The sequence below is a fragment of the Struthio camelus genome, chromosome 38 (genome assembly GCF_040807025.1).
Source record: "Struthio camelus isolate bStrCam1 chromosome 38, bStrCam1.hap1, whole genome shotgun sequence".
NCBI lineage: Eukaryota > Metazoa > Chordata > Aves > Struthioniformes > Struthionidae > Struthio > Struthio camelus.
In genome coordinates this window covers 139,398-151,513 of record NC_090979.1, presented here as the reverse complement: position 1 = coordinate 151,513, position 12,116 = coordinate 139,398, and the positions used below count along the sequence as shown (strand labels likewise).

At 68.9% G+C, this 12,116-nt stretch overlaps 2 protein-coding genes across 5 annotated transcripts; one reads left to right on the top strand and one right to left on the bottom strand.

Annotated features, from left to right (window-relative positions):
* Nucleotides 1-1,999: 1,999 nt before the first annotated feature.
* On the top strand, nucleotides 2,000-10,681 carry IRAK1 (interleukin 1 receptor associated kinase 1). Of its 4 annotated transcripts, none has more exons than XM_068924095.1 (13): nucleotides 2,000-2,178; nucleotides 4,374-4,541; nucleotides 5,743-5,883; nucleotides 6,011-6,093; nucleotides 6,553-6,837; nucleotides 7,216-7,280; nucleotides 7,545-7,659; nucleotides 8,189-8,304; nucleotides 9,081-9,282; nucleotides 9,391-9,459; nucleotides 9,928-10,095; nucleotides 10,187-10,418; nucleotides 10,509-10,681. In XM_068924095.1, the coding sequence occupies exons 1-13, from the start codon at nucleotides 2,010-2,012 to the stop codon at nucleotides 10,544-10,546; spliced, it is 1,851 nt and encodes a 616-aa protein (XP_068780196.1). In that variant the 5' UTR covers nucleotides 2,000-2,009; the 3' UTR covers nucleotides 10,547-10,681. The 4 variants fall into 4 exon arrangements, with proteins under 4 accessions (XP_068780196.1, XP_068780197.1, XP_068780198.1 ...); XM_068924096.1 differs by lacking the exon at nucleotides 9,928-10,095 and adding an exon at nucleotides 8,925-8,982; XM_068924097.1 differs by lacking the exon at nucleotides 9,928-10,095.
* On the bottom strand, nucleotides 10,667-11,912 carry TMEM187 (transmembrane protein 187). The gene has a single exon (XM_068924109.1). The coding sequence runs from the start codon at nucleotides 11,581-11,583 to the stop codon at nucleotides 10,813-10,815; it is 771 nt and encodes a 256-aa protein (XP_068780210.1). The 5' UTR covers nucleotides 11,584-11,912; the 3' UTR covers nucleotides 10,667-10,812.
* Between the last annotated feature and the right edge of the window lie 204 nt (nucleotides 11,913-12,116).

Sequence of the window (12,116 nt, the reverse complement as noted above, 5' to 3'; positions counted from 1 at the left end):
AGAGGCCATGGCCAGGCAGAGATTTCCATCACCGGTGGATGGATCCGGAGACACCATGGCTGGGTAGAGATTTCCATCACTGGTGGATGGATCCAGAGATACAACGGCTGGGTGGAGATTTCTATCACCGGTGGAAAGATCCAGAGACACCACGGCTGGGTAGAGATTTCCATCACTGGTGGATGGATCTGGAGGTGCCACAGCTGAGTGGAGATTTCCATCACTGGTGGATGGATCCAGAGACACCACAGCCAGGTGGAGATTTCCATCACCGGTGGATGGATCCGGAGATGCTGCAGCTGGGTGAAGATTTCCATTGCTGGTGGTTGGATCCAGAGATGCCATGGCCGGGCAGAGATTTCCCTCTCCGGATTGCCAACAGTTGGGTTTGGAGACACTGTGGCGTGGCAGAGCTTTCCATCTCCGGATCGCTGGCGAATGCAGAGTGGCTCCATGTCATGGCCACGTTGGAAGGATGTTGATCAGCCTTGGGTGGATCTGAAGTGAATCCAGATCGCCAGCCGGTGATCTAAGGTTGCTCAGGAGACAGCAGCTCGGGTAGATCCTCCAGCTTGGGTCATGCAAGTGACACAAGATCCCGAATCCGTCTGCAGACGCCAGGTCGGGGCAGATCCTCCATCTCCAGCAGGAGATCTGCAACGGCTCGAGTTGCACGTAGGTCCATCTGGCTTGGGTGGATCCGGAGTGGCATGAGATCCTGGGCAGATCTTCCAGCTCGAATGGATCTGGAGCGACTCCAGATCACGACAGTTCCTGCGCTGGAGTCACAGCATCCCGGATCTCATCCCAGGCTCTGATCCCAAGTTGCTCTGCTTGGCACCAGCTCCCCGCCGCGTTGACGGGGAGTCGCTCCGCGTGGTGGTGCCGGAGCCGATCCGGAGCTGATCCACGTGGTGGTGCCAGAGTCGATCCACGAGGTGGTGCCAGAGCTGATCTGGAGCTGATCCACGTGGTGGTGCCGGAGTCGCTCCACATGGTGGTGCTGGAGTCGATCCGGAGTCGATACGCGTGGTGGTGCTGGAGTCGATCCGGAGTCACTCCACATGGTGGTGCTGGAGCCGATCCGGAGTTGATCCGCATGGTGGTGCTGGAGCTGATCTGGAGTCGATCCGCGTGGTGGTGCCGGAGCCAATCCAGAGCTGATCTGCGTGGTGGTGCCGGAGCCGATCCTGAGCTGATCCACGTGGTGGTGCTGGAGCCGATCCGGAGTCGATCCGCGTGGTGGTGCTGGAGCTGATCCGGAGCTGATCCGCGTGGTGGTGCTGGAGCCGATCCAGAGTCGATCCGCATGGTGGTGCTGGAGCTGATCCGGAGCTGATCCGCGTGGTGGTGCTGGAGCCGATCCGGAGTCGATCCGCGTGGTGGTGCTGGAGCTGATCCGGAGTCGCTTCCGGCCGCTTCCATCCCCATCCCATCCCCATGCCATCCTCAAGTCCGGAGTGAATCTGGAATCACTGGGGGGGGGGGGGACCTGGGTGTCTGGGCAGCTGTGACATCATGGCCTTGATGATGTCATCGTGGGGCACCTCAGTGATGTCATCGCCTGGATGATGTCATCGCGGGGAGGGACCTGGTGAGTGAATCACTGCACACGGCACAGGACTCCCACCCCACCTCGGAGCCCCGCCCCCTTTGCCCCGCCCCGCCGAGCAGCCCCACAAGCCCCGCCCCTTTCGGTCAGACCACGCCCATTCCTCAGCGTGCCCTCCTATCGCCCCGCCCCAGCCCCGCCCTTTCCCACCATCCTCCCCCCGAGGCGCCTCGCTCAAGATGGCGCCCTCGCTACACCCCTTTCCGTGGTGGGGGGGGGGGTGTCTTCCGCCACACCCAACGTGGCGCCCGCGCCGCCCGGTAACCGGGCCGCTGCGGGAAGAGGCGGCACTTCCGCCACGCTAAAGATGGCGGCGCGGCTGGGCCGGCGCGCGCTTGCGCAGTAGGGCGGCCGCTCTTAAAGGGGAAGTGACCCGCGGAGGGACCGGCGGGCGGGCATGGCCGGGCCGGGGCCGGGGCCGGGGCCGGGGCCGGGGCCGGGGCCGGGGCCGGGGCCGGGGCCGGGGCCGGGGCTCGGGCCCTTCCTGTACGAGCTGCCCGCCTGGCTCATGTGCAGCTTCTGCCGCCTCATGGACGCGTTGAGCCACTCGGACTGGGAGCGCTTCGGTAACTGGGCGCACTGGGGAGGACTGAGAGCGGACTGGGGCGGGCTGGGACGGACAGAGATGAACTAGGGTACATTGGGACTGGACTGGGATGGACTAGGGTGTACTGGGAGCGGACTGGAATGGACTGGAAGGGATGGAGATGGACTGGGATACACTGGGATACCCTAGGACTGGACTGGGATGGATCGGGATACACTGGGATAGGACTGGGATGGACTGGAATAGACAGGGATGGACTGGGACACACTGGGACTGGACTGGGACAGACAGGGATGGATCGGGATACACTGGGACTGGACTGGGATAGACAGGGATGGACTGGGACACACTGGGACTGGACTGGGACAGACAGGGATGGACTGGGACACACTGGGACTGGACTGGGATAGACAGGGATGGACTGGGACACACTGGGACTGGACTGGGACAGACAGGGATGGATCGGGATACGCTGGGACTGGACTGGGATAGGGATGGACTGGGACACACTGGGACTGGACTGGGACAGACAGGGATGGACTGGGACACACTGGGACTGGACTGGGATAGACAGGGATGGATCGGGATACGCTGGGACTGGACTGGGACAGACAGGGATGGACTGGGACACACTGGGACTGGACTGGGACAGACAGGGATGGATCGGGATATGCTGGGACTGGACTGGGATAGACAGGGATGGACTGGGACACACTGGGACTGGACTGGGACAGACAGGGATGGATCGGGATACACTGGGACTGGACTGGGATAGACAGGGATGGACTGGGACACACTGGGACTGGACTGGGACAGACAGGGATGGATCGGGATACGCTGGGACTGGACTGGGATAGGGATGGACTGGGACACACTGGGACTGGACTGGGACAGACAGGGATGGACTGGGACACACTGGGACTGGACTGGGATAGACAGGGATGGATCGGGATACGCTGGGACTGGACTGGGACAGACAGGGATGGACTGGGACACACTGGGACTGGACTGGGACAGACAGGGATGGATCGGGATACGCTGGGACTGGACTGGGATAGACAGGGATGGACTGGGGCAGACCAGGATGGATCGGGGTGGACAGGGACCTGACTGAGGTGGACTAGGACATGACTGGGACGGACTGGGACCTGACCAGGATGGGTCGGGGTGGACAGGGACTGAACTGGGGTGGACTGGGATGGACTGGGACCTGTCTGGGATGGACTGGGACCTGACTAGGATGGACTGGGACGGACAGAGACCTGACAGGTGGACTGGGACCTAACTAGGATGGACTGGGACTTGACTGGGACGGACTGGGACAGCCCGGGACGAGTTGGGGCGGACAGGGACTGGACTGGGACGGACTAGGACCTGACCGGGACGGGTCAGGGTGGACAGGGACCGGACTGGGACGGACTGGGATGGACTGGGACCTGACTGGGATGGACTGGGGTGGACTGGAATGCGCCGGGACAGGTCGGGGCGGACAGGGACTGGACTGGGGTGGACTGGGACCTGACTGGGATGGGTCAGGGCAGACAGGGACTGGACTGGGAGGGACTGGGACGGACTGGGACCGGACTGGGACCGGACTGGGACGGACTGGGGCTGACTGGGATGCGCCGGGACAGGTCGGGGCAGACAGGGACTGGACTGGGGTGGACTATGACCTGACTGGGATGGGTCAGGGCAGACAGGGACCAGACTGGGAGGGACTGGGATGGACTGGGATGGACTAGGACCTGACTGGGGTGGACTGGGACCCACCGGGACGGGTCGGAGCGGACAGGGACTGGACTGGGGTGGACTGGGACCTGACCGGGACAGGTCGGGGCAGACAGGGACTGGACTGGGGTGGACTGAGACCGGACTGGGATGGACTGGGGTGGACTGGGACCTGACTGGGATGGGTCAGGGCAGACAGGGACCGGACTGGGAGGGACTGGGATGGACTGGGATGGACTAGGACCTGACTGGGATGGACTGGGGTGGACTGGGACCCACTGGGACGGGTCGGAGCGGACAGGGACTGGACTGGGACCTGACTGGGACGGACTGGGGCTGACTGGGACCCGCCGGGAGGGGTTGGGGCAGACAAGGACTGGACTGGTGTGGACTGGGACCTGACTGGGACGGACTGGGGCGGACTGGGACCCGCCGGGACGGGTCGGGGCGGCCTGGGCCTCGGCGGGCGCTGACCGCCTCCGCCAGCCTCGCGGGTGGTGCGGGACCAGGTGGAGCTGCGCCTGGCGGCCGCGACCTCCAGCCCGACCCACAGCGTCGTGTGGGGCTGGAGCCACCGCAACGGGCGCCTGGGCGAGCTGCTGGCCCTGCTCCGTGAGCTCGACCTGCGCCGCGCGCACGACCTCCTGGCCGCCTGTGAGTGCCCCGGGATCCCCAGATCCCCCTCGGGATCCCCCATAACCCTCCAGGTCCCCCTGATCCCCTCAGGATCCCCCAGATCCCCCTCGGGATCCCCCTCGGGATCCCCCATAACCCCCCCAGTCCCCTCATTCCCCCCGGGATCCCCCAGATCCCACTGATCCCCCTCAGGATCCCCTGTAACCCCCCCCAGTCCCCTCATTCCCCCCGGGATCCCCCAGATCCCACTGATCCCCCTCAGGATCCCCTGTAACCCCCCCCAGTCCCCTCATTCCCCCCGGGATCCCCCAGATCCCACTGATCCCCCTCAGGATCCCCTGTAACCCCCCCCAGTCCCCTCATTCCCCCCGGGATCCCCCAGATCCCACTGATCCCCCTCAGGATCCCCTGTAACCCCCCCCAGTCCCCTCATTCCCCCCGGGATCCCCCAGATCCCACTGATCCCCCTCAGGATCCCCTGTAACCCCCCCCCCAGTCCCCTCAATCCTCTCGGGATCCCCCAGATCCTGCTGATCCCCCTCAGGATCCCCTGTAACCCCCCCGGGTCCCCTCAATCCTCTCGGGATCCCCCAGATCCTGCTGATCCCCGTCGGGAACCCCCATAACCCCCCCGGGTCCCCTTGATCCCCTTGGGATCCCCCATAACCGCCCAGGTCCCCCTGGGTCCCCCCCGATCCCCTTGGGATCCCCCAGATCCCCCTTGGGATCCCTCCCAACCCCCCAGGTCCCTCTGATCCACTTTGGGGTCCACCACAGACCCCCAGATCCTCCTCGGGGGTCTCTCTACTCCCCCTTGGGATCCTCCCCGGCCCCCCAGATCCCCCTTAAGACCAATCCTCCACAGCCCGCCAGATCCCCCCCGGGCCCCCTTGAGACCCCCCAGATCCCCCTAGCATTCCCCCAGATCAGCCAGGGGACCCCCAGTCCCCCTTGAGATCCCCCCAGGTCCCCGCTGGATTCCCCCAGGGCCCCCCAGTGGCCCCCAGATCCCCCAGGGCTCCCCTATAGCCCCCCCAGATTTCCTGGGGCTCCCCAATACCCCCATGGGACCCCCAAGGACTCCCCAGACCCCCCCCCCGGCTTCCTCCAGGCCCCCCCAGACACCCAGCAACCGCCCTGAACTCCATGGGACCCCCCCCCCCCCAAACCCTTGGGACCAACAGTGCCCCCCCCCCAACTGACCCGGCTCTGTCCCCAGGGCACCCCCCTGCCACCCCCCCCCGGCTGCCCCCCACGCTCTCGGTGGCCCCCAGCCCGCTGACCCCCACGGCCCCCCCGGGCCCCCCCTCGGACGCCAGCACCGCCTCAGCCTGGGACCCCCCGAAACGGCCCCCCCCAGGTAACGCAGCGAGGGGGGGGCGGGCTCGGGGCTCCCCCGCATCCCGCAGGGGCCTTTCCCGGGCTGCTTTGGGGGGGGGGGGACACACGTTCCTGCCCCAGTGACGACCCCGTTTACCCCCCCCCAGAGCCGTCGCTGCCCCTCCCGGGGCCCCCTCCCAGCGCCCTCCTCAGCACCCCCAGCCTGGCCCCCCCGGCCCCCCCCGACCAGGTATAGGGCTGGGGCACGGGGGGGGCCCTGGGGGGTTGACGAGGGGCTGGGGGAGCAGCTGGAGGGCTCTGGGGGGCAGTAGGAGGGAATAGGGGGTTCCTAGGGAGCAGCTGGGGGGTATTTGGGGTGCCCTGTGGTGCAGTTGGGAGGCAGCTGGGGGTGCTGGGGGGTATTTGGGGTGCCCTGTGGTGCAGCTGGGGGTGCTGGGGGGTATTTGGGGTGCCCTGGGGGGCAGCTGAGGGGCATTTGGGGGTGCCGGGGGGTATTTGGGGTGCTCTGGGGAGCAGTTTGGGGGCAGCTGGGGGTGCTGAGGGGTATTTGGGGTGCCCTGGGGAGCAGTTTGGGGGCAGCTGGGGGTGCTGAGGGGTATTTGGGGTGCTCTGGGGGTGCCAGGGGATATTTGGGGTGCCCTGGGGCAGCTGGGGGGCAGCGGGAGACACTGGTCCCGCTGCCCCCCAGTCCCTGGGCTCGCTGTGCTCGGCCCTGGGCTCGCTGGGCCTCGTCTCGCAGCCCCCCGGCCTCGGCCCCAGCCCCGGCCCCAGCCCCACGTCGGAGCCCCCCAGCCCCACGTCGGGGCCCCCTGGTCCCCTGGGCGCCTCCCAGCCCTTCGCGTGGCCCCTGGCCGAGCTGCTCCGGGCCACGGGAGGCTTCTCGGAGCGGCACAAGGTGGGCGAGGGCGGCTTCGGCGTCGTCTACCGCGCCCGGCTCCGGCACACCGACTACGCCGTCAAGCGCCTCCGGCAGGTACCCCGTCCCCGTGTCCCCTGTCCCCAGCCTGGGATCCCCCTGGCGTCCCCATATCTCCACCCTGGAGCACCCCACCATGTCCCTGTGTCCCCTGTCCCCAGCCTGGGATCCCCCTGGCGTCCCCATATCTCCACCCTGGAGCACCTCAACATGTCCCATCCCCTGTCCCCAGCCTGGGATCCCCCTGCGTCCCCATATCTCCACCCTGGAGCACCCCAACACGTCCCTGTGTCCCCTGTCCCCAATCTGGACGTGTCCCCATGTCTCTGTGTCCCCACACCAATGACCCCACGGTGTCCTCGTGTCCCCTGCCCCCTGCCTAGGGTGCACTCAGTGTGTCCCTCAACATCCCCGTGTCCTTCCCTGTCCCCGCAGGATGCTGATCTCGACTGGGGCGTCCTTGTCAACAGCTTCGTCACCGAGGTGGAGAAGCTATCACGGTATGGGGGGGACGGAGGGGGGGCTCAGAGGAGTCGGGGGCACAGGGAGCTCGGAGGGGTCCTGAAGGGCAATGAGGGCTCTTGGGGCGTATGGAGAGGGAAATGGGGGGCTGGCAGTGTACAGGTGACTCTGGGGGGACATAGGGGGCTCGGGGGGGCCATGGGGGGCTGAGGGGTTTCTGAGGTTGTCAAGGGGGTTCCTTGAGGGGCCGAGGGGGTCCATGCTCCCCTCCCTGGTGTGAGGTGCCCCCCCCTCCCCCCCAGGTACCGGCACCCCAACATCGTGGAGCTGTCGGGGGTCTGCGCCGAGCAGGGCAACTTCTGCCTCGTCTACGTCTACATGGCCAACGGGTCGCTGGAGCAGCGCCTGGGGGCACAGGTGGGGCCGGGGGGACTGCGCCCAGCTCTTGGGGGGGTCTGGGAGATTCTCGGGGTCCCCCAGGGCATAGGGGAGGTTTGGGGTGTCCTGGGAGCGTTTGGGGAGCCCCCAAGGATGCAGGGGTGTTCCCTGGGATGTCCTGGGAGGGTATTTGGGTCCCCCAAGGATGTAGAGCAGGTTTGGGATGTCCTGGGAGAATTTGGGGGGCCCCCAAGGGCCTGGGGAAGGTTTGGGGTGTCCTGGGAGGGTTTTTGAGCATGGGGGAGGTTTGGGGTATTCCCCAGGGTTTCTTAGGAGGGTTTTCGGATGCCCCAAGGGCCTTGGGGAGGTTTGAGGTGACCTGTGAGAGTTTTGAGGCATCCTAGGAGAAATTTGGGGTCCCTCAAGGACCTAGGAGAGGTTTGGGGTGTCCAGGGAGGGTTTTGGGGTTCCCATGGAGTGCGTGGGAGGTCAGGGTGCTCCCAGGGGTGTCCTGGGCATGTTTTGGGGTGCTGGGGTGGTTCAAGGGGGGCTGACAGCCCCCTGCCAGCCCCCGCAGCCCTCCCTGACGTGGGCCCAGCGGCTCCACGTGCTCCTGGGCTCGGCCCGGGCCCTCCAGTTCCTGCACCGCGACACCCCGGCCCTGGTCCACGGCGATGTCAAGAGGTGGGGGGCGAAGGGGGGGTGGTGGTGGGGAGCTATGGGGTGCCTGGGGGGGTCCTGAGGTGATCTGGGGGGCAACAGGGGGGGTCCAGGGGGCACTTGGGGTACCCTGAGGGGGCAGATGGGGAAACCCTGGGGGCACTTCGGGGGGTTGAGGGTGCCCTGGGGGGCAATGGGGGGCTTTGGGGTACCCTGGTGGGGTCTGGGGGGCACTTGGGGCATCCTGGGGAGTTTTGGGGTGCCCTGGGGGGGAAGGGAGGAGCCCTGGGGGGGGCTTTAGGGGCCATTGAGGGGGGGAATGGGGTATCCAGGGGGGGGCTTTGAGCCTGAAGGGGCACTGGGGGGGATTTGGGGTACCCTGGGAGCAATGGGAGGGGGGGTACGGTACCCTGGGGGGGCTTTGGTGTGTGGGGATACCCCCGGGGCCAGGGGGTCCCTCCGGGGTTTTCGGGGTGTCTGGGTGTTGGTGGGGGCACGGGGGAGGTTTTGGGGTGTCGTGGGGGGGGTCTTGGTGTTTTTTTAGTGCCCCCCCCCAGCATGAGGGAGGTTTGGGGAGATCCTGGAGGTTTCGGGGTGTCTCGGGGGGGGATAGGGTTTCCCCCAGGGTTTCAGTGTCCTCCCAGGGGCACAGGTGAGCTTTTGGGGTGTCCGGAGATCCCTGGGGGGTTTGACCCCCACCAGGTGAGTTTGTCGGGTGCCGGGAGGGTGGCGCTGGGGGCCCGGGGGGGACGTTTGGGGGGTTCCCCTGACCCCGCTTTCCCGCTCCCCCCCCACTCCAGCTCCAACATCCTGCTGGACACGGGGCTGAGCCCCCGGCTGAGCGACTTCGGGCTGGCGCGGGCGCCCCGGGGGGGCAGCGGGGGCCGCAGCGGCACCCTGGGGGGCTCCCGGGCCCTGCAGGGCACCCTGGCCTACCTGCCCCCCGAGTACCTCCAGGGGGGGGCCCTGGCCCCCGCCCTCGACACCTACAGCTTCGGCGTGGTGAGTGTGGGTTGGGGTGGGTTGTCGGGGGTGCCCCCCCGTATGGCGCGATGGGGCTGGGGGACCTGCTGTCCCCCCCCCCCCAAAAAAACACTCCTTCCCCCCCAGGTGCTACTGGAGACGCTGACGGGGCGCCGGGCCATGGAGACGGACGCCCGCGGACGGACCAAGTACCTGGTGAGCCCCCCCCCGGGACCCCCAACATCTCCCCGGGGTCCCCCTGGCCCCCCAATATCCCCCAAGCCCCCCAGCTCTCCCCTGTCCCCCCAGCTGCTCTCTGAGCCCCCCCAGTAGCCTCCCAGCATCTTCCTGGGGTCCCTCAGAGCCCCGCAAAATCCCCCTGGGACCCCCCCTGAGCCCCCCAACATCCCTCAGAGACACCAAAATGCTCCTAATGGGTCCCCAGAGCCCCCCAACATCCCCTTGGGCCCCCCACCGAGCCCCCCAACATCCCCCAGGGACACCTCAACCTTCCTAATGGGGCCCCAGAGCCCCCCAGCATCCCCTTGGGACCCCCTCCAGCCCCCCCAACATCCCCCAGGGCCACCCAAACCCTCCCAATGGGTCCCCAGAGCCCCCCAGCATCCCCTTGGGACCCCCCCCAAGCCCTCCCCTGACCCCCCTCCCAACACCGTGTTCCCGCAGAAGGAGCTCTTGGAGGAGGAGGAGGAAGGGGCTGAGGCCGGGGCCCCCCCCGCGCTCCCCCCGGACCCCCGTGCCGGCGCCTGCCCCCCCCGGCTGAGCGCCGCCCTGGCCCGGCTGGCGGCCCGCTGCCTGCACCGGCGCAGCAAGCGCCGCCCAGCCATGGCGCAGGTGGGTTTGGGGTGGGGGGGTGGGGGGAGACAGGACCGGGGGGGGGGGGGGCACCTTGGGGGGGGGCTGCCTGACCGGCGGCTGCCCGCAGGTCTACGAGGAGCTGGAGCGGCTGCAGGGCTGGGCGCCGGGGGCCCCCCCGAACCAGCCGGAGGAGAGCGACGAGAGCCTGGCGGAGGCAGCGGGGGGCCCCCCCTCGGCCCCCCCCTCGGCCCCCCCCGTCGTCATCAACCCGGCGCGGCGCCGCATCATGGAGCGCCTGGCCCTCTACGAGCAGGGCCGCCTCGACTCGCTGGGCGTCCTCGAGTCGGGGCCCCCCCCGGGTAAGGACCCCCTTCCCCTCCCCAAATTCCTTGTTGGGGGGCCGGGGGGGGGAGTGCTGACACTGCCCCCCCCCCCCCCCGTTCCCACAGGCAGCCAGCCCGAGGAGAGCGACGACTTCGAGCCCTGACGGGTGGCAGGACGGACCCGGGTCTCATTTTTGGGAGGGGGGACGACGACCCCCCCCTTTCCCGGCTGCTAGAGAACCCAGGCGTCCGGGCGGGGAACTGAAGGCTTTTGGGGGGAAACCCGCTGCCCCCCCCCCCCCAAACAAATAAAACCCTCCTCTACCTTTGTACCCCCCCGACGCCGTCTCCGTTGCCTTGGGGGGGGACGGACGCCGCGGGGGCTCTCCGGCCCCCCGCACAGAGGACGGAGCCGGGGGGCAGCAGGTTTTTATTGCGGGGGGGTCTCGGCGCGGGGGCGGCCCAGGCGGGTGAGGAAGAGGCAGGCGGCGTGGATCTGCAGGGCGTCGCACACCTTGGACCAGAAGTGGCCGCTGAAACGGCGGAAAAGCCACCAGCGGCCCAGCCACAGGTCGGCCGCCTTGAGCCCCGCGAAGCCCAGGAAGGCGGCGGCGGCGGCGGCGGCCGCCCGGGCCGTGGCCGCGTCGCCCCGGCGCCGCTGAGCCCGCAGGGCGGCCGCCGCCGCCGCCGCCGCGTGCCCGGCCAGGGCGGCCTCGAAGCCGCGGCGGTGCAGCAGGGCCAGCCCGTAGCTGGCCAGCGAGGCGGCCACGGCCAGCAGGGCCCGGCGCGGGCGCCATGGGCCTCCGGCCGCCGTCTCGCACCACACCGCCGCCCAGGCGAAGAAGGGCAGCGTCACCCACTGGTCCAGCGCGGCCGCCCGGGGCCGCCGCGTCCAGACGCGGACCCACTGCACGGGGCCGTAGGCCAGGGCCATGGCGGCGAAGACGGCCTGCAGGTAGCGGCGGGGGCCGGCCCCGGCGCGGGGCAGCCAGCGCCAGCCGGCCGCGGCGTAGGCCAGGTTGACCAGGCCGTTGCAGGGCATGGCCAGCGGCCCCGGCAGCCAGGCCACCGGCGGCTCGGCGTAGCCCTGGTCGCCCGCCTCGGCCACGGCCCCGTCCAGGGCGCCCGAGGCCGCGACGGCCGCGCACAGGGCGCAGCCGGCCGCCACGTGCAGGAAGGCCGCCCGGTCCTCGGGGGCCATGGCGGCGGCGGCCCCCCCCTCGTCGCGCCACTGACGTTTGCGCGGCGGCCCCTCCCCTCCCCGGCCCTTAACCCTTGCGGCGGTGCCGGAGGTGGGGGGCAGCGTGGGGGGGCGCTTCGCCGCCTGCCCCCCCCCCACGCTTTTTGGCCGCGGTTGCTACGGTCCTGGGGGGGCTCCCAGAAGGGACGTGGCGGGGGCGGGAGCAGGGTGCTGTTGTGTCCCCCCCCTCCCCTTTTGGCAGATATGTCCTTGCATGTGGGGGGGGGATGCAGGGGGTCCCAGCCCCACGGGGGGAGACGCGGCCCCCACGGCGACCCCCCCCCGCCCCAGCCGGGAGCACGAGGGAGGGAGAGGGCGGCCGCCACGCTGAGGGGAGCCGTGTGCCCCCCCCACCCCGCTCCCTCCTCGCCGCGGGGCTTGGCCGTGAAAGACCCCCTCCCCTCTCCTCCCACCGGCGGTCTTGAAACCCGGGGGGGTGACTTCAGGGGCGGTGAGGGGAGAAAAGGGTTAAAAAAGCGCTAAAATCCGGGTGT